General features: G+C 44.2%; 1 protein-coding gene across 1 annotated transcript in view; it reads left to right on the top strand.

The window, feature by feature from the left end:
* Positions 1 to 14,184, top strand: part of CNPY3 (canopy FGF signaling regulator 3) — a 39,955-nt gene extending 25,771 nt beyond the window's left edge. The window contains exons 4-7 of the mRNA XM_082269358.1: positions 2,186 to 2,282; positions 2,842 to 2,964; positions 10,754 to 10,871; positions 13,967 to 14,184. Coding sequence (XP_082125484.1) covers positions 2,186 to 2,282; positions 2,842 to 2,964; positions 10,754 to 10,871; positions 13,967 to 14,172 — 544 coding nt within the window. The 3' untranslated portion in view covers positions 14,173 to 14,184. The remainder of the gene's footprint in view (positions 1 to 2,185; positions 2,283 to 2,841; positions 2,965 to 10,753; positions 10,872 to 13,966) is intronic.
* The last annotated feature ends 8,237 nt before the right edge of the window (positions 14,185 to 22,421 follow it).

The following is a 22,421-nucleotide window of genomic DNA, read 5'->3' as shown; positions in this document are numbered from 1 at the left end:
ACGAGAGGGGCCGGTGCGGCGCATTCTGGGAGAAGAAGACGCGGAAGAGGACGCAGAAGAGGACCGCGCCGGCTTCAGCTGCCCACAAGAGAGATGGAAACGCTGTGGAAGAAATTTTATAAGTAAGTATTTCTTCTAAAAGGTAAGTGCGAACCGGGACAGATCAGAGGCTAGCCATTGTGGAATGTGCTAGCCCTGACTGTCCGGGGGGTATGCTTATTGAAAAATCACATCTGTGCCCGGAACTCCGCTTTAAGTGTGTCCCTAGGGGCGTGCTTCTTACTGTGATTGGACATGGCTACTGGTGTAGGAACAGTGATCAATGGTGCTACATAGTAGATCACCATTCCTACACAGGGGAGAATGACAGGCGGCTTGTTTACATTAGCCGTCTGCCTTTCTCCCTTCACGGCGGACGATCGCGAGTGACCGGCGGACATCGGGTCCGCCGGTCACATGCACGGACTTCCCAGGGAACGAGCCGGGGTGGGCACGCGCCTCCACGGGCACGCGCCCGCCCGCTATTGGCTCACAAGCAAGTGACAGGCTAGTGACGTACCGGTACGTCACTTTGCCTGGCCGGGGCTGACCGCCGCAGTATATGTACTTGCGGCGGTCGGCAACCGGTTAATAAACTTGCAAAGATTTCGAACAAACTTCTTTCACGTTGTCATTAGGGGGTATTGTTTGTAGAATTTTGAGGAAAATGGTTAAATCCTTTTTGAAATAAGGCTGTAACATAATAAAATCTGGAAAAAGTGAAGTGCTGTGAATACTTTCCGGATTCACTATGTAATAGTACTGCGGAAGACTGTTCTATGCAACATACAGTACAGACAAAGTGGAATTGTCCTCTTTTGAGCAATATTATTGAGAAAGGGCCTTGCCTGCAACCCAAAACCTCTGATTGCATCCGTTTTTGTTACTTTTTTTTCTTTCTACTTCTATTGTAAGTTACTTGTAACCATTTTTGAATTAAATTTTTTATTTTTTTTGTTTCCATGCTATTTAACCACTTGCCGACCGCTGCACGACTATCTACGTCGGCGGTCAGCCCCTCACAGGCAAACTAACGTAGGGCTACATTGCTTGCTTGTGAGGGTCTAGGGAGCGAGCCAGCGCCGCCGGAGGCGCGCTCCCGCGTGGTCACGGACCCCCCCCGCGCGTGTGACCAGCGGACCCGATGTCCGCCGGCCACTCGGCGATCGGCGGGGGAGAGGGAGAAAGTCAGGCAGCTTGTGTAAACAAGCCACCTGTCATTCTCCTCGCTGTAAAGACACTGATCACATGGATCTACTATGTAGATCCGTTGATCAGTGTCCTTACAGCTCAAGCCCCAGCCAATCACAGTAGAAAGCACGCCCCTAGGGACACACACAGCCCCTCCCTCCCAAATAAAGTTAACCCCTTCACTACCAGTGTATTTTTACAGTAACAGTGCATATATATAGCACTGATTACTGTAGAAATGTCACTGGTAACCCCAAAAGTGTCAAAAATGTCAGTCAAGGGTCCGATCTGTCCGCCGCAATGTCGCAGTACCGCAAAAAAATCGGAGATCGCCGCCATTACGCGTTAAAAAAAAAAAAAACAACAAAAATGACAAAAATCTTTCCCTTTGTTAGTAAACGCGATAACTTTTGCGAAAACCAATCAAAATACGCTTTTTGCGATTTTTTTTTTTTTTTTTTTTTTTTTTTTTTTTAAACCAAACATAGGTAGCATAAAACAAATTGGCCGAAAATGTTAAAAAATTTTGATTTTTACATTTTTTGGGGGGGAATTTCATATAAAAAAATGTGAAAAATATTGTTATTTTTGCAAAATTGACGCTCTTTTTTTGTTTATAGCGCATGATCAAAAAATCTCACAGGTGATCAAATACCACCAAAAGAAAGCTCTGTTTGTGGGAAAAAAAGGACGCCAAATTCGTTTAGGTACAGCGTCGCACGACCGCGCAATTGTCCGTTAAAGTCACGCAGTGCCGAATCGCAAAATACCCCCTGGTCGGAATGGGGGTAAAATCTTCCGGGGCTTAAGTGGTTAAATCTGATTATTTCTTTTTTTTTAAAGTGTTGGCTGCGGTATGACCCCCAACACAATATTATCTGTGCAGATTTCTGTTATCCAAGTCTTCCCTCTCTGACAGCAGAAGTAATTGGAAATCTCTTATTCTTCTTTGCAGAGATATCCGTCTGATCGACGTCACAGAAGGTCTCTGTCAAAGACTATTGGAGTACAGCCTTCACAAAGAGCGAACTGGCAGCAATCGCTTTGCTAAGGTATTTTAGTGCACAAAGTCTTCCCTTTTTTGTTAAAGTGGAACTTTTAGTGTTAAAAAAATGCAAACAGGCAGGATTTTTAATGCAGAAGAGACATACTGTTTTTTTTTTTTATTTATTTATTTTCTCCCTTTTTTGGTTTGTTTAAAATTCCATTAAAAGTGTATTGTTATTTCTGTTTAATTATAGGTATAAATATGTATTGATCCTGACAGTAATCCAGGGGCTGATACCTTTCTGTGCTCTCAGGTGCACATTTTAATGGTAAAGTTGTTGGCAGCTCTCCTCGTGGATTACTAAATTTCTCCTCCCATGTTATGCAGTGAGGGAGGTGTTCTATAGTCCGAACAATATGTCATCCTAGGGTGACAACACTCTATACTTCTGGGTATATATTCTATTTCTTGTAAACCATTTTGTAAGGGATGTTTTTTTAAGGGGTGCCTTTTTTCACTTGTTTAAAAATGTTTAGATATAACCTATACCGTAATACTGATGTTGGGTCTCAGTGGCAGTCTTTAATGGAAATTGGGCTTTGTTTGTCATTTTTCTTCCTCAGGGGATGTCTGAAACCTTTCAAACTCTGCATCACCTTGTCCATAAAGGAGTGAAAGTCGTGATGGACATTCCATATGAACTCTGGAATGAAACTTCTGCTGAAGTTGCTGACATGAAGAAACAGGTAATATAACGGGATTAAACTATACATTTGAAGCACAGACGGTCCATAAATAGTCAGATACACTGTATGACCACAGATATCAGGACTCCTGCATGTCTAATGTTCAGGGCCGGTGCTAGACTATTTTACGCCCTAGGCAAGACTAGCTACTTGCGCCCCCCCCAAAAAAAGGGAAGGGGTTAAAAACTTGTTTATGTCATACCCAGTAACCCTGATCTGATGGTTCCTCCATGTTATGCTGTCATACCCAGTGACCCCCACATTCCTCCATGTCACACCCGGGGACCCTAATGTCCCTCCATGTCACACCAAGGCACTTTGATGTTTTTCCATGTCACACCCTGGGACCCCAATATTCCTCCATGTCATGCTGTCATACCCACTGACCCTGATGTTCCTCCATGTCACACTCAGGGACCCCTGTGTTCCTCAATGTCATACTGTCATACCCAGTGACCCCAATGTTTCTCTATGTCAGACCCTGATGTTTTTCCATGTTACACTTGGGGACTCTGATGTTCCTCCATGTCACACCTGGGGACCCTGATGTTCCTCCGTGTCACACTTGGGGACCCCAATCCCCCATGGCACACCCAGGGACCCCAATTCCTCATGGCACACCTGGTGACTCCGAACCCCTGTTACACCCGGTGACCCCTATACTCCATGTCACACCTGGTGACTCAGATTCCCCATGGCACACCTGGTGACCCCGATTCCCTTTCATACCAGGGATACTCCATGTAACACCCAGGGGGCCCGATCCCCTGTTCTGGGGACACTCACTGGACGGTATAAAGAGAGTGACCCGCACTCTGCCCTCCCTCACTGTGATCCTGCTGATTCCTTCTCCCAGGACGCTCCTCTCCTGGACCAAAGTGCTCACCACAGCTCCAACCGGCTCCTGGTGGAGGGAAAAGCAGCAGTCAGTGCCGAGCTCTGGCTCAGGTTCAGCTTTCCTCTGCTCCCTGCTTAATACCGACCCAGGGAAATGAACGGCTGTCTACCAACTCAGTGCAGAGAGTCTCTTCCTGCCTGGGGTTAAGGCCGCTTAGCTCCAGCCAAAGAGGATCATCATGCAGGCAGCACTCTGGTGGGTTCCCTTCCTGCCTCTTGGGGCCCCTCCAACAGCGGTGGAAAGCAAGGACCTGGTAGTTCTGCCACTGCCCAAGACACCTGGCATCTTCCTCTGTCCCTTCTTCCTCCCCCACCGCCACCCCTCCCCTCAGCTCACAATAATCATTCATGATGGCGAGAGAGTGCCGACTCGTGGCTGCGCCCCTAAGTGGCAATGCACCCTAGGCGGGTGCCTAGTTTGCCTAGTGGAAGCACCGGCCCTGCTAATGTCACATTATAAAATGAAGAGTTTCAGTATGCTGATAGTACTCCCTTTTACTGTGTTGGCAGTCTTCGCTATCCTGAGAAGGCTTTTCATGAGATATTGTCTAACTTGGCCAGAGTATAGATTTGGTTTACATGGTGAAAGGAAAGGGTGTCTTTAATTTTTAATTTATGGAAAAAAAGGAGCAGCGTTATCTAGTTAGAGATATTGTAATACAGCAGAATGTCTCTGCAGGCTGTGAGAAGCACTTCGAATCATCGATTGGAGTTTCTAATCAACAAATATGCTAATAGATTGCCAAGCATTTAATGCAGAATATTTAGACCAGTGCCAGCCTAAAGTGATATTAAACCCCCCCCCCCCCCTCATCTTTTAGGAAAGCCACCTCTGAGAGACCTTGGCTCCTCCTTTCCCAGCAAACAATCGCCAGGAACCAGGGCTGAACAGCCAGGGAGGCTGAGGCTGTGTTTCCTGGCAGGGGGAGGCTAAGGCCTCTCCAGTTAAGGGTCTGGGTAGGTAGCAAGGATTACCCTTTTTGGGGCTGCCTGACATCACCCCAGCTTCTCAGGGGGGGTCCAAGGCTGTCGTGGTCCGCTTTTTGTCACTCGGGGGAGCGCTGCCAGTGTGGCCAGTCCTCCCGCATCTTGCGGCCAGCATTGCAGCTTCCGGTTGGCGGGTGACATCACTTCCAGTGGAGGCGGGCACTTCCACTGAATGTCCCGCAGCTTCTGGTTCCAGGGGGTCCGAGGCTGTCATGGTCTGCTTTTTGTCACTCAGGGGAGCGCTGCGGAGGTGTGGCCAGTCCTCCCGCATCTTGCGGCCAGCAGTGTAGCTTCCGGGTGGCGGGTGACGTCCCTTCCAGTGGAGGCAGGCACTTCCACTGAAAGTCCAGTAGCTTCTGGTTCTGGGCATGGGGAATTTGGAGAGCGGGCTGGACGATAGGCTGGTGGGAGCCAAGCGCTGGTGGACAGCTGGAGGCACACAGGCTTGTAACCACTCCTGGAAATGTCAGAGGCACAGGCCACAGGGAACTCATCTATGTGGTCTTTTATTAAACTCTCCAGTATCTTCTCAACCTATAGAAGTTAAACAAACTAACAGGTCTATAGTTACTTTGCAAAGACTTTGATCCTTTTTTAAATATAGGCACCACATTGGCCTTAAGCCAATCCAGTGGTACTATTCCAGTCCTTAATGAGTCCCAAAAAATAAGAAAAAATGGCAAGCGATCCCGTTGCACAGCATCATATGTTTCCATAGTGCTAGTGGCCGACATAAACGCATGACACTTTATTCAGGGTGGGCGGCATTATTGTCACTTTTGGGAGATTCTTGCTGTCTGTGACACTGCCTATCTGCCCTTCCCACCATTCCTGCCACCCATTCTATTATATGTGCATACTGTGCTATTTACTTCTTGCACAAGCCCTGTGCACCCATTAGGCACAGGTTCCCTGTAGGCGAGCAGCATGAAGCTAACTGGTGCAAACATGGCTATTGGTGTAGAAGTAGCCTTTTTATGCCCTCTTCACTCTCGGCTGGCTTTGCTATCAGTAAGCAAGTGAACTACAGCAGATATGTCAATGCCTGGTGAGCTTTAAAAGTAAATACTAGCAGAGTGATGATATTCGCTATGCTCTGCCCTGGCACTCTTATTCCTTGCTATCCCTGCAAAGTGTTCAGTTGTGTCAATGTCAGGAGAGTGAAGGTGAGGAAGAGGAGGAAACGTGCACACGTTGAGGAATAACTGAAGGGAGCACAGGCTGCAGGTAATGCACACTAGAGAAGGAATTAGATTCAACAATACTGCTGCATTCAAGTACTGACCAGTACAAATAATTCTCGCTGCTGCTGGCGCTTGGATTCCCTCATCCCTGTGCACTCTCCACCCTCAGATGGCCATTGAAGGTCCATACTGCATTATTAGGTGGATTTCCTCTTCCTCCGGCTGTGGTGCGGTACAATACTCGCCTGGATGTACCTTACCCACAATTTCTTCTCTACAATTTACTGACATTGACGCAGACCATTCTGAGTCACTCTCTCTATAGCAGTGGTCCTCAACTCCGGTCCTCAGGGCCCACTAACAGGCCAGAATTTAAGTATTACCTTGGGGAGATGCAGACTAGAATACTGCAATCACTGAGCACCAAATGATATCACCTGGGATGTATTTCAGTTATCTTGCAAACCTGGCCTGTTAGTGTGCCCTGTTGGCCAGGGTTGAGGACCACTGCTCTATAGGGGAACACATACTGACCCATTGTTCTGGGGTTACTTGTTGGAACCACGGAGGAGATCGCGGCTTCTGCTCGTGCTACTCACGAGCTGTTTCCGTCCAGACACACCATCTTCCACAGCAGGCACCTACCATCTGTGTTTTTATCTGCATGCAGCTCTCTTGCCGCCTTGCACATTTGTCTGGAAATCAAATCTCTCCATTGATATACCCCTGAAGAAAGGCAGCTGTGCCTGAAACACGTCGGGTTGGAGGATTTTCATATGTATATTATGCATCGGTGACTCACACTGCATAACATTTACATTTTATGTGGTTTTATTATTGTCTTCTAGGTTATCATACCTATGTCATTTTTTTTGTATGTCATGCACCTGTATGTGACCAATATTTGGTCATAACCCTATACAGTAAAACCTTGGTTTGAGAGTAACTTGGTTTAAGAGCGCTTTGCAAGACAAGCAAATTTTTCAAATAAATTTTGACTTGATATACAAGCGATGTCTTGATATACAAGTAGCCTCAAGTCACAACTGGGTATAAAAGAGAAGAGAGGCGCCTTAAGTGTAGCAATATGGTTAAATTTAATGAAGGTACAACATTTAGCAACTCACATGGTTGATGATTGGAACAGGCACATCTAAGTATGCAGGCATCCGGGGTAAAGCTGTCCAGATAGGACCATCCACCATCATCTACGTCTTCCCTTCCATGCTGCCCCTCGCTTTCAGATCGCTTTACTGCAGGGTGGTCTTCCCGGTCAGGATTACAGACAGGCAGCCGGCGGTGCAGAAGATGGTCTATGTGGACAGCTTTACCCCGGATGCCTGCATACTTAGATGTGCCTGTTTTATTCATCAACCATTTGAGTTGCTAAATGTTGTACCTTCATTAAATGGAACCATATTGCTACACTTAAGAGGTGCCTCTCTTCTCTTAGATACTCTGTAGCTCCTGCTGGATTTTGCTTCTAATCCCCTTGTGGAAGCGGCTATTTGTAGATCGACATTTTATGGTTCCACAACCTATCGCAATGCTATAATCTTTTTATATGGACTATAAATTGAAGGATTTATGAATAAATGGTTGTGGAACAAATCATCTGAGTTTCCATTATTTCTTATGGGGAAATTCGCTTTGATATAAGAGTGCTTTGGATTACAAGCATGCTTCCGGAACGAATTATGCTCGGAATCCAAGGTTTTACTGTACTATGATTTGTTTTTATTTACTATCAATAAATTAATATATTTTTTACCTTATTTGGAAGTGTGGTTGCCTACATAGTCCCATCCCTAGAGGGATTCCTTTGTTTTTCTCTTTGCATAGGGACGATGGCAACCCACATCGAGGGTTTCCATTAACCGGGGACTGTCTACATAGTACAAAGAAACAAAACACACAGAGGGCGCGCCGACCTAGTGCATTATCCCGAGACAAACGATTTCTTGTATAAAAACACGGTAAGTATTATACTCACAAAGGCAACAGAAAATTGCGCATCACAGATCTCAGTACATTCCATCCAATATATCAACAGGTAGGGATATAACAGTCACTGAAAACCCCGTGGGCTGACGCGCTTCAAGGAATTCCTCTTTCAGAGCCACACGAGAAGACTACCCACACCCTTCTTATATTATTATATTATTGTGACAGGAGTCACTTTGGGCATGGGGGTTGTGGACCCCAGATTCCTTTAGAGGTTGGGAGGCATCATGTCCAGCCTTGTGTGGCTTTCTTATGTTTAAGTCACCCTGCATCTTTTATGGATGCAGGGTGACCGGGAGGGTGGTGTACACTGAGAATATGCTTTGGACTACTTCAAATGGGACAATAATATGCATTAACCATATCTCTCAGGAAATATGGAGATCTATCTTATTTCTTTAGACTGTCAGGCACAGGAAGTACAACTCCTAATATGGTCATTCCAGGAAGTTCAATGAGGAGACTGACTGTCTAACAATGTTGCTTTTGTCTGAGGTGGCTTTCCATTCACCTATTATCGGGTGTGCTAATGAACTCACCTGTTGTCTGCTAAGGGATGTATTGAGACAGAGTAATATGTATTGGGGACTCGTTATGGAACCATTGTGTGATGTTGGGGGCTGGATTTGGGTCATTATCCTGTGATGACTGCATTACTTCTAACGTGTATATAAAGCGTGTACTTTATATGCTTGAATCTCACTACAGAGCCGTGTCTCATACTTGGGGGGGGGGGGGGGGGATTATTGATATGGGCTTCATGTATGGTGGATTGGAGTGGTCGATAGCTGTCCTGGTGTTCGGGAGTGGATTATCCTAGACGACTGTAACCCCTTTCATACTTGGGGTGTCGTTACAATTATGATATAAGAAGGGTGTGGGTAGTCTTCTCGTGTGGCTCTGAAGAAGAGGAATTCCTCGAAACGCGTCAGCCCACAGGGTCTTCAGTGACTGTTATATCCCTACCTGTTGATATATTGGATGGAATGTACTGATATCTGTGATGCGCAATTTTCTGTTGCCTTTGTGAGTATAATACTTACCATGTTTTTATACAAGAAATCATTTGTCTCAGGATAATGCACTGCGCCCTCTGTGTGTTTTGTATAGTTACAGTGTTAGACCTCCCTAAGTCTTTGAGGGCACCAAGACCATGGTTACCCATTTCTAAAGGCAATGAAGGTAGAAGCATTTCCATCCGGAGGGGCCATTTTCCTAAGCGCAGGAGGCATTGTGTGTGTGACTGACCAGTACAAATGCCAGTATCCTTTGGCGTATTAGCCCCACCCCCAACTCCACTCTCTATTCAAATTTCTGTCCAGGGGGTACAGTTATGAAGACTGGGCGCCAAGGTATAAGCAGGTGAAAAATGGTTGCAAACCACTGCTATAAACCAGTGGAAAATTTGTTAAAGCTGAACTCTGTGCAGCCTCCCTGCATGCGTGAATACTTACCTGATCCTCTGATCTTCCCCGCATAAGACCGGTCTGACATTTTGTGCTCCAGCGGTCCTGAAAATGGAGTATTTCTGACATCAGCATGCTCTGTAGACCGGAACAGTCCACTGCTGGACCGTGGGGGAGTGCTGTTTTCTGGAGGATTGGAGGATTAGGTGAGTATAAACTGTGCTCACCCCTAGAAACAAAATGAGTTGACCCAAACAATGAGCGCACAGCCCCACTGCATGGGGAAAAATACATTTTGCGCAAAGATGGGCTTCAAGATTTAAGACCCATTTATGCTGAACTTCTACGGGTTTTTTTTTTTTGCAACTCTGGCATTGTTTAAAGACAGAGAAATCCTGGTTGCATTTTCTTTAAAGCGGAGTTCCGGCCACAAAATCGACATAATCGATTTTGTGGCCATCCGCTTTGTGGCCATACTCACCTTTCTTCCACTCCCTCCCTCGGCGGCTGCGGCGCGCGCCGTCACTTCCGGTTTGCAGTGATTCCTGGGAGCTGAACGTCATCGCTCCCAGGAATCAATGCGACGGCACCGGCCCCACTCGTCAGTTCCGGTGCGACGCCGCATTCCCTGCTAAACAGCTTCTGGGCATGCCCAGAAGCTGTGGAGGAATGCGGCGCCGCACCGGAAGTGACGAGAGGGGCCGGTGCAGGCGCATTCTGGGAGAAGAGGACACGGAAGAAGACGCAGAAGAGGACGCGCTGGCTTCAGCTGCCCACAACAGAGATGGCAACGCTGGAGAAGAAATTTTATAAGTGAGTATTTCTTCTTGCAGGTAAGTGCGAACTGGGACAGTACAGAGGCTAGCCATTGTGGAATGTACTGGCCCTGACTGTCCCGGGGGTATTTTCATTGAAAATATTTTTTTGTGGCCGGGACTCCACTTTAACGTAGAAATTGCTTTCTATACTGAACTATTATTTTTTAGTTTTAATGATTTTTTTTATTGGATTTTAAGTTTGAAACCTAAACAAATAAAACAAGGCAGAATATTCAGATTACATTAAATACCAAAGTTGCATGGCAAGTAAGCTCGGTGAAAGGAACAAGCATGGCATTCCGCATTCTCCCATCAATATCGTAGTTGTCAACCATGAGGTCGTAGGGAAACGGGTGCCGGACGCGCCCGGCAATCATTCTAGCAGTTGTCGCCCAGGCGCCCCGGAACGGGAACTATTATTTTAGAAGTACATTTTCTATGCCAGGACATTATTACCAGAACATTTTTTTCTTTCTTTCCTTTTGACAATCAGTGTGATGCCATGATAGAGGAGTTTGATGATGTCATCGAAGACTGGTATCGAAACCACCAGCAAGCTGATCTTACAGATTTCCTGTGTGCTAAACACGTCTTAAAGGGACAGGACAAAAGTAAGTTTGACCAATCTCTTTTGACCTCTTGTGCGGTTTTCTATAAACAAAGAGAGAAAACGCATGCCTCTGTTACACATAGTGATCAGGCACATTGCAAGCTGTCATTCTTCCAGTGCAGGTCATGAAATGAGTGCGTTTTCTAAACTTCAGCTTGGGCTATTGAGCTCTGTAATGGACTTTTTACAATAGGAGGAAAGAAGAAACTGGACACTCTGCTAAAGAAAATGTAAGCGGGCCACACAGCTTACATAATTTCTGTACAGTTTCCTCTTAGGTTTACAAAAAACTATGTAGAGGTGATGTGCGTATCTAATCATTTGTTACAATTCACAGCCAATCAGGTCCTCGCTTTGAAAGGTTGTTTGTAAATCCAGATGAGATTGTACAGTGTATAGCCAGCTAAACGAATATGGTCTGCCCAGGAAGTGATGAAAAATCTTTAAATTGGGAACACAGACTGCACAAATTTATTTAAATTAGTGTGGGTATGTGGCGCGCTTCGGAAGTGAAAATAATTTAATTTATAAAACAGTGTGAATATATATATGATACTTGAAAAAAATCGTGTTCTTATTAGCTGAAAATAGTTGATCACTTAAAAATATAGCCGTGATTAATTATATTGCGAAATATAAATAAATAAATTCAATATGCCTCTGTATTGTGCTGACTGTATATGACAAAGTGCTGGGTGCTTATTTTTCAATAAATAAATAAATAAAATTCCTGTTAACAAAATATTATTATTCCTTCAAAATAACTCAAAAGTGCTGTGTGCTTTCACTCTTCAATTTAAAATAAATAAAGTGCAGTGTTCATATTGTCCATATAAACGAATCCAGAATAAAGTGCAATTCAATTCAGTATCTTCAAACAGAATACAAAGTGCTCTCATGCAAAATAAAGGTGTTGTGACTTGCTGCCTCCACCAGGTGTCACATCTAGGTGTTCTGGACTCTCACCTTAATAAGGTGTATATTGCGCCTGTTATATATGGCTTAGCCTCCGGATGGATGGTTAAGAGCTTTTTTTCGTTCCGAAATCCTGTTATAACCTCTGGGTATTTCCTGTCCTGTTCGTTTCTGGGGGGTTTTACACTTTCTGACGTCTTTAACTCCTTATCGTACCTCGGGCTCAGTAAGCATAAAGGGGCATCATGGTGCAGTATATCAAAACCAATTTATTGTTAAAAACGTATATTACACTTACATTTAGCAAGTCTTTTGTTCGCGAGCAGAATGTAAATACAGCGTTGGGAGCGCTTCGCTCCGATCTCCAACGTCACTTCCGGTAGTCTGGCGGCTCCTCCTACGCGTTACGTCACGTCACGTGACTTCCTCAGGGAGACTTGCTAAATGTAAGTGTAATATACGTTTTTAACAATAAATTGTTTTTGACATACTGCACCATGATGCCCCTTTATGCTTACTGAGCCCGAGGTACGATAAGGAGTTAAAGACATCAGAAAGTGTAAAACCCCCCAGAAACGAACAGGACAGGAAATACCCCAAGGTTATAACAGGATTTCGGAACAAAAAAAAGCTCTTAACCATCCATCCGGAGGCTAAGCCATATATAACAGGCGCAATATACACCTTATTAAGGTGAGAGTCCAGAACACCTAGATGTGACACCTGGTGGAGGCAGCAAGTCACAACACCTTTATTTTGCATGAGAGCACTTTGTATTCTGTTTGAAGATACTGAATTGAATTGCACTTTATTCTGGATTCGTTTATATGGACAATATGAACACTGCACCTTATTTATTTTAAATTGAAGAGTGAAAGCACACAGCACTTTTGAGTTATTTTGAAGGAATAATAATATTTTGTTAACAGGAATTTTATTTATTTATTGAAAAATAAGCACCCAGCACTTTGTCATATACAGTCAGCACAATACAGAGGCATATTGAATTTATTTATTTATATTTCGCAATATAATTAATCACGGCTATATTTTTAAGTGATCACCTATTTTCAGCTAATAAGAACACGATTTTTTTCAAGTATCATATATATATTCACACTGTTTTATAAATTAAATTATTTTCACTTCCGAAGCGCGCCACATACCCACACTAATTTAACCTGTATTAACTGGTTCCTGGTACCAGTACCGTGGTGCAGCAGTAAGAAGGAAATATACACCACCTCAGATAGCGCAGGAACCACTCACACATATAAGATTGTCTAAAACAAATTTATTTAGCTGCTGGCCAAGGGTTGGGTCCACTTGGTTGTATTTCTCATCCTCTTGTCACATTACTTTATAGTGAACAGCAGAAGCTGCTTACTTTTCAGACTCTCCGTAAAAATACTTACAACCCCATCTAAACGGGGTTGGGATGGGCTGCAGCTCTGACTCTATTTAGTTGTGTGTATATAAATAGCTTGTGCTATTGAGCTCTATAAACACTTTTTTTTTTTTTTTTTCCTTTTTCTTTTAACAGAGCTACTAATCATGGGTAAATGGGTGGTGGGGAGACCAATGCGTGGCTCATTGGATTTAATTGAAAATACACAATGTTATATGCAATATTTCATGTTTAGCTGACAAAGTTTTAGTACTGTTCATAATAAAAGAAAATACACTTCATATACGTTCCCTGCTGTCACTTGCTCTTCCATACATAGGAGTATTGGGTATTTTATTAGGCTTCCAGAGGTAGAGCAAATATTGGGGGAATGAAAGAAAGGTAAGTATAGACTGTATATGTGTGGGTATGAGCCTCGCGCTGTCCTAAGAGTTATAGATGTAAATAACCTTGATGTTGCTTGTACCTATTACTGTTAACCATGCAGTAGAAGAATAGAAAAATATGGGGGGAGGTACAATAATTATAGTGCTAAAATGGTGATGATCTGAGCGGTTTGTGTATAGCTGCGGGTCAAACTTCCGCGTTCCGTACGTCACTTCCGGTGCTACGCCCTACGCGTTTCGTCACGGTCGCTCACGTGACTTATTCAGGGAAGTATAGACTGCTGGGGATGGGTAGGTTACAGTAAACCATACTGGTCGGGTAGATAACACATTATAGGTTCCTTTTTTGTTTGTATTTATTTTTATGGTGATTGCTTGTACCTGCAGGTTGCCTAGATGAAAAGTGGGCTGGTAAGAAGGGAGATTCTGCTCCTTCCTCTGGTAAAAAGAAACCTTCAAATAAGGGGGGCAAAAAGAAAACCAAGAAAGCCAAAGAAAACTCAAAGAATAAGAACCCTGAGAAGCCAAATGCAGAAAACATAGAAGTACCGGAGACGCAGACATCTGAAAGCAGGCCTAATGATGAACTCTGACATAACTCAACAAAACTTGGGTAGGTTACACGACGAACTCCTTCATCCCAAACATATCTCTGAGATCTGATGCTCCATTCTTCCTGCTCAGCTCTACAGATGTCCATCACAGGGGGGGCTCAGCTCTACAGATGTCCATCACAGGGGGGGCTCAGCTCTACAGATGTCCATCACAGGGGGGTCTCAGCTCTACAGATGTCCATCACAGGGGGGCTCAGCTCTACAGATGTCCATCACAGGGGGGGCTCAGCTCTACAGATGTCCATCACAGGGGGGCTCAGCTCTACAGATGTCCATCACAGGGGGGGCTCAGCTCTACAGATGTCCATCACAGGGGGGGCTCAGCTCTACAGATGTCCATCACAGGAGGGCAATGAAGGAACATTTTACACTACTGGGTGCTTTGTGACCTGGCTGTCAAATTCAAGGATACTGTATGACTTGTTGGTCTTACCTTTTGACTATTTCATGTTGACTCCTGTATGGATGAAAAGGACCAAGCCTACTGCTATCCAGCCAGCTTTGTATTTTTTTTAAGGGGTTATCCCACTCAAAATTGATATTTCAGCTCTGAATGAGTACCTGCGGTATACAACACTTACCGGCCTCCTAATCGATTTGGAAAATATCTGCCATTCTGCTAATCTTCTATACCCAGCTACCAGACCTCCAAGTCCAGAATCTCAGCTATGCCCACCTGTCATGGCCATTGTGAGTCGTGTTTTTTTTTTTTTTTTTTTTGCCCCATTGCTGTGGCTGGCAGTCAAAATTAGGAGCTTGTGATTGTGAGACCTTTTTCTGTGGTTTCCCTAAAAGATATAAGTATCATCTAGTCATGCTATTATACTGACCTCTTTCCAAAACAAAATCCCATTTGTGGATGGAATTTGGCTTTAACAAGCTTTCTGACTCCTAATAGACATTCATTTCTTATTTCTGGTTCCTATCAGTGTTGGAAAATCCCTGCAGCTAGCTGGTCTTTGCTGTGTCCTCTACTTCTACTTCTGGCAATCCATGGCCAAAGCTGTTCCCTTTCAGTTCTTTTGAAGGGTCAGTAAAATTAAACCTTGCATTTAAGGGTGAGGGTTCGTAGGTTCAGTCATCCACTGAATTATTTGATCCGCTTGGGAGCTTAGGTAGTGAAATATCTGCACCCAAGTTCCTCGCTCCTGCCAAAGGCTTTTGTCTTTCGAAGGATTCCTATTCTATCTTTCTGGTAGAAAGATCTCACTGCTAAGGTCCTCCTAGAGCAGTGGTCCTCAACTCCGTTCCTTGGGGCCCACTAACAGGCCAGATTTTAAGTATTACCTTGGGGAGATGCAGACTAGAGTACTGCAATCACTGACCAGCAAATGAGATCACCTGTGATGTAATTTATGGCGCTTTTCCACTGCATGGAACTGAACGGTTCGGCTCACTTTTGTGCTTTTCCACTGCTGGTACCGCATGGTACGGTGTAGGTACGGTTCGGTATGGTACGGCGGCGCTTTTCCACTGCATGGAACCGAACGGTACGGCTCTCAAAAACAGTACCTACTCGATTGTGGTTCCAACAGGTACCATACCCGGTACCATATCCCACAATCCTTTGCATGCAGTCACTACTAGCCACTGATTGGTCAGAGAATCCCACCCACCCTGTTGTTATCCCACCCACTTAACTTTAGTACTACTTTAGTGGAAAAGCAAACCATACCGTACCGAACCGTTCCAACACCGTACCATGCGGTACCAGCAGTGGAAAAGCAAACCATACCGTACCGTTCCAACACCGTACCCTGCGGTACCAGCAGTGGAAAAGCAAACCGGGCCGAGTAGAGCCGAGCCGGTACTTGCAGTGGAAAAGTGCCATTAGTTATCTTGCAAACCTGTCCTGTTAGTGTGCCCCGAGGACCGGAGTTGAGGACCACTGCTCTAAAGAAATAAATGTTTGTGGATGATTTGGCCCATCAGTGCCCTCACATACCCATGATGTTTTTTTTTGTAAAATTACCCTTTTATTTTCACATTTTGGCCTCACAAACCTTAGGTTGGATTCACACTGATGCGTTTTTTCATGCTTCTTACAGAAATGCATTTCATTTTTATAACCGGAGTTCCTATGGAACACGTTCACATCAATGCATTTTTGTGCCTCTGCATTTTTGGAAAGGGTCTGGGACTTTGTGTCCTGCAAAATGCAGTAATAGACTTCAATGGACCTGCATCCAAAATGCAAGTATTGCGTTTTTGCCAATTAGCGTTTTGAGTTTTTAAATCTGCCCAACAACAAATTTTCCAAAAAAAAAAACAAAAATGCAAATCGCGGCAAAATCGCAGTAAAGAAACATGGAAAGCACAGCAAAAAGCACTACAGAAATGCTCAAAAGCAACATGCATAGGTGTGAATCCAGCCTTATCCAGTATCATGTTGCTGTAATTTAAATGCTTCTTTTTGCAGTCACACCTGTACTACGTATAGACTTTCCTCTTTATTTTGATCCTCCAAGTATCTTAGGATGGCCCCTGTGACTTGTTGCAAGTAATCAGCTTCTAACGTGCTACAGAAAGCTTAGAGGGAGAAGCTGGTTATTATAGTGTAGACCTTTATTTTAGATTCCCACTATCAAGAATCTTCCATGTCTGGGTCCACCCATCTTGATTTATTTCCTTGGCTTTGTGATCCTGTCATGTACTCTGCAGTCCAAAATACAGATACAGTTTGGCTAACTTGCATTACCATGGATGATACAGCTAAAAGATATTTTGTTATATCAGTCGTGCAGACTTCTTATTTTCTGAAATGACGTAAATAAATGGATTTTAATGAATAAATTGTCTCCGTATATTTACTTGTACATCTGAAGCTGCTCAGTCACAAATGCTTTTACACAATTTTTTAATTAGATTTCAGTTTTAGAATCTCTAGTTTTATACGTTAGTACACACACACACACTAAGCAATCTAAAGGCCCGTACACACGTACGGATCGTCGGCATACAAACGTCGGTGGACGAAGGATCTGCCGATTGTACGCGTGTTAGTATGGTGCCTCCGACAGATGTCTGCGCACAATCCGCGGACAAAAGTCTTTCGTGCAAACATGAAAATATTTGTATGCCGACACCAGAACGGACGATTGTTCGCCTGTCAGTACACAATTCGGCCGACACACAGCTACAAATCCCAACACGCATGATCAAACCAAATGAGTTCCCGGAAGAATTTTCTCTAGTAAACTCAACATTTTATTCAGAAAGAACTTTCGGCTCGCGGAAGTCCAAGAAATAGGTGAAATGCGGAGCACATGCTCATCTTGATAAATGTGAGAAGAAGGAAGATGCTGCTCATAATGCCATACTTTTCTAATAAAAAAGCATGTGTTCTGTTATGATGAAGATAATGTTTGTCTATTCTATCTGTTCTATCAAATTTTATAATTAAATAATTTGAACTCTTCACCATTATTTTTGTATTTTCACACCAAAGATCTAACTATTGATATGACCCTTTATTCTTGTATGAATTAATGTCTAAAACATATTTTTCAGGTTATGCACAATATTAAACATGTTAACAAATTCAGATAGGCCATTTTTTATTTTCAATTTTCTTTATTTTTTGGATCTCAGCAAAAAAAAAACAAAGCAAACATCAATACTTTCCGTATAACTAAACATAAAAAAGTTCCATTTGGACAAAATTAAACTAGAAACTGGCAAACAGGGGTAAAATAAATAATAGGGGGTTACACAAATTAAAGTTGCTGGTAACTGTAATCAGGTTGCCATGAGGGCAGGTTTGGATCCTGCTGGCCATATTGCCACTGGCCATGTGGCATTTGGCGAGGTGGTGGGTGTTGTGGAGGTGGAGGTGGTGGTGGAGGTGGAGGGCACGGGTGCTCCTGGCATGCGTGGCTGTGCTCATTAAGTATGCCGTTTTCAGCCTTTTGCAGCACATCCAGAATAATTTTTCTGGCATACTGACACTGCCTGAGGTCCACCTTATCCAGGATTTTGGCAGTCATATTCCCGAAGGACTCATTGGCCTCCGGTTTCCTACGGAGGGCTATGGTGGCCTCCTGGATAAATTCGTCTGTGATGTCATCCACGTGCTTCCTCTTTTGCCTCCGTTTGGCAGGAGGAGGTGGTGGTGGAAAGAGTTCCGCAGGCTCCTCAGGCTCCACAGGCTCCCCAGGCTCCTGGCTGCAACCTGGCTCCTCCTCAGTGACACTTCCCTGTTGATGAAATGAACAATTGATTAGAATGTTATAGTGTATATAAAAAGTCATGTTTGTTATATTATTGTGAACAAATAGCAGACTTTACATACAGTGGCGTATCTAGGGTCTCCAGTGCCCTTGTTGAGGAGCTGTATTTGGCAACAACCCCCCCCCCCCCCAAGATCAATGTAAAACTGTAACCCACCCCCCCAAAAAAAAATTAAAGGGCATTAAAAGTTTCTAATTTGCCCCTTGTTTGCCCAGTGTAGAGCTCTCTAGTGGGCAATCATTGTCTCAGGTGTGAAAAAGAAAGAGAGGGTTGAGAGATAGAGAGAGGGAGAGAAAGAGGGGGTGTGAGAGAGAGAGGAGGGGGTTGCAGAGAGAGAGGGGCCTGAACTTGCAGAGGACTTGATGTAGGGCATTGAGGGTGAAGCAGTGCAGGGAAACATGAATAAGGAAGCCACCTGCCTTGCTGACCCAGAGTGAGAGACCAGAGACATGGAAGCAAGGATGGATGGATCATTTGCAGGAGCTGTTAGTTTTGTATTAAAAAAGGTTGAGCCAGAGGAATGCTGAGGCTACAGCAGTGTTTCTTAGGACCAGAGGTGTGCTGGGGATGCAGCAGTGTTTGTAAGACCAGAGGTGTGCTGGGGATGCAGTGAGAGGCAGTCTCAGTCTCCTGGTCTTTTGGCTCAGCTGCTCTCAATGTTTTACACCTGCATGAAGCAGCTCTCAATGTTTTACACCTGCATGAAGCAGCTCTCAATGTTTTACACCTGCATGAAGCAGCTCTCAATGTTTTACACCTGCATGAAGCTGCTCTCAATGTTTTACACCTGCATGAATCCGCCTGCAAACTGGGGGTTCTGGGGTGTGCAGGCTGAGTGGATTGTTAAAATAAACAATAAAACAATGCCAATGTTTTTGTGACCCACCCCCCTTGGCCTGCGCCCCTGGCGGTTGCCTGTCATGCCAACCCCTTGCTCTGCCCGTTTACCTAAAGGGTCAATTATGGTTTAGCTTATAATTTTGTTACATGATTACATTTTAGCAGACAATATATTGTAAAATGCCCTACCTGAGTAAAAGTCTCCTCCAGGAAATCCTCATCCTGGCTTGGATCTACCGACACTGAGCCCTCTGCCGAAGTAGAAGGCAGTGTAGAAATTGACGGCCTGGATTCCATGGTGTCTGCCAGGAACCGCATGTTATCAAAGTACCACAGCCGTGGTACATATACATTCCGTGCCCCTGCTCCAGACTGGGTGGACTCCTCTATTTTTTTTAACTCCCGCCTGTAGGCAGTACGAATACTGTTTATTTTTTTGCGGATATAATTAAAATTTGCCCCAGGACAGACGGGCTTGTAGAAGGCCACCAAATGTTCCATGGCCTGTTTTCGGAGTTTTCGATTTTTATAATCCGCGGACTTCACTTGCCACAAACACGGCAGTTGCCTGAACTCATCAATAAAACTTATTAAAAAGTTGTGGGTGGTGAAATTGTCCACCATATTGCAGGACAGTATATGCCTGCAAGACACAAAACAACACAAAACATATTAAAATAGCATGTATTTTGGCACATAATAAAGATATTCCTAATAAAAGCTGTATAGGGCCCAAAACACACACTTTCTATTAAAAGAGTCGTACCTTTGTTTGTGGGGAAAAGTCGTGATTCGCCGCTCGATCGTGCTCCAACTCTCGATATGTCCGCTAGCGAATCGTCGGCCGAACGATCTGGCGTCCTTTAAATACAGCGCAGGCGTCAACTCCTCCTCCAGTGGCGGGCTTGTGCAGGGGTGTGTACGTGCCGAAGATCAGGCCTACATGCGACACTCACACCTGAGGCAGTGGAATAATAATTGTTTAATTAGGAACCATGTCTCAACAATCTGGGAGCTCAATTAGTGGGGGCCGAAGTGATTGGGCCACCCGAAAATCAAGGGCTACACCCATGTCAAAGCCAGAAATGGTGGAGATGGTCTCCATTTTAGAAAAAATGGATTACGATGGAAAGTTGGCAAATTACGATCGGCCCAATGCCAGGAAAGATGGCATCATGGACAAGGTGGTGGCCTGTTTGGTCAAAAAATTCGGTGTCGAGCGATCGAAAGATCAGATTCGGAAACGGTGGTCTGACCTCAAACACCGTGAGCAGGATCAGCTTTCCCAAATCCATCGGATTTTGAAAAAAAGTAAGTTTTATTTTTTCTTTATTTTTTTAATCATGCAATATGTTTTTTATAATTTTGTGTATGTTGTATTAACATGTCTAGATTATAATGTCTATGTAAAAAGTTAGATTACTCATTTTAGTTGTCATGTCGTGATTTGATCGATCTATTGTTGATGTTTTAGTATATGACATTAAAAGTCAGGAAGCCATAGTGAAAAATATATGTATTGTGTTGCAACGAACGTTCTTTCCTGCACAAATCTTCTCAGCAAACATTCCTATTAATCACAGATTATTATTCAAACCTTTAAATAGGAGAAAAACGTAAACTCCGTGCCAAACAATGGGAAAGGAGGAGGAGAGGTTTGGCAGCTCCATTGGCAGTTGTGGAACAAGATGAGGACATGGGCACAGAAGGTGGCACAGATTCCACTAAAGGTAATTGGTTCCTATGCACTGTCAAACATTAATGTACCATATTTTTCGTAGATAACCATGTACATGTCTTCATATTTGTTACTAAAAGAGCTATCAAGCAGGGCACCATGTCCTAACAAATGTACCTCTTGTGACTTTTATGATATGGCCAATGTTTTGTATTATGTAGATGAAGACATTATGCCGGAAATAATCCTGGTGGAGCCTACAAGTGACCAGACACCAGAGCAACAAGAAGGTTGGTAGTCACAGATTTTTGTGTAGTGGTATCATAGAAATATGTGTATTTGCAATGATTGTTTAACCTTATATTCTTGTATTCCCTTACAAATTTACATTGCAGATGTTGCATCATGCCAGGATGTGGCATCCCCAGCCATGTCAGAACCCCGATCTCCTGGCAACTTGCCAAGCAGCATGGAAGCCACTTCCGAAACTGTGGAGGAACCAGGACCAAGTGTCCAAGAGCCAATTGTGTGCCCACGTAGGTTTTTTCAGAATGATTTTTATCAGTGTTATTTTTAGCCTCCAATTTACAACACTAGTTCCCTATGGGAGCCTCTTTATTTGAATGGAAGTCGCACCGTAAGTCGGATCAGGATGCTCTGACTTGCGGGGCCACTTGCGTTGTGAAGATTTTTGAGGGGGAACTACACCAAAAAATTGAACAACCCACCGTGGGTGTCCCCCCAAGTTCACAACCAGGCCTTTTGTGTGTGGTATTGAGTTTGAGGGTATGCCCACAACAAAAAGACAGCGTGGGTTACCCCCAAAACCCCTACCAGACCCTTATACAAGCATGCAGCTTGTCAGGCCAGGAAAGAGAACGAGCAAGCGGACCAAACACCCCCTGGACCACAGCAGGACACATGCCCTCAACATGGGGGGGTTTTGTTGCTTTGGGCCAGGGGGCCTCTGCACCGCACACCCAAAAGCACCTTACTCCCATGTAGAGGAGGACAAGAGCCTCATCCCCACAACCCTGTCTGGTGGTTTTGGGGGGTCATGCGGCCAGGGGGTTCCTAGGACTTTGGAAGCAACCTTTAACAAAGGGTGGCCCCCAGATCCCAGACCCCAATCACTATGTGAATGGGTATGGGGTACATAGTACCCCTACACATTAACCACATAAATGGAAGTGTATGTGAATAACGACAGGAGACGTTTATGAAATGTTCTTAAAGATCTTCATCCGGTCTTCTCCACTCTGCTCTTTGGATCTTCTCCTCTCCAGTCTTCTGCTGTCCAATCTTCTGCTCTTATGTTGTCTGCTCTTTTGCCCTAGGCTCTTCTTCTTCCTCCTGTCCTCCTCCAATGCTGTTGCCGTGCATTCTGCCCGTCTCTGGTCTCTGCATCTTAATATATATACATTACAACCATGCCCTCACAATGACGTCATCATGCGTTCACACCCCTAATGAATATATA

The sequence above is a fragment of the Pelophylax lessonae genome (assembly GCF_965119305.1).
Source record: "Pelophylax lessonae genome assembly, chromosome: 9".
Lineage (NCBI taxonomy): Eukaryota > Metazoa > Chordata > Amphibia > Anura > Ranidae > Pelophylax > Pelophylax lessonae.
Note: the sequence above shows the minus strand (reverse complement) of the source record. Positions and strands in the feature narration are given on the sequence as shown.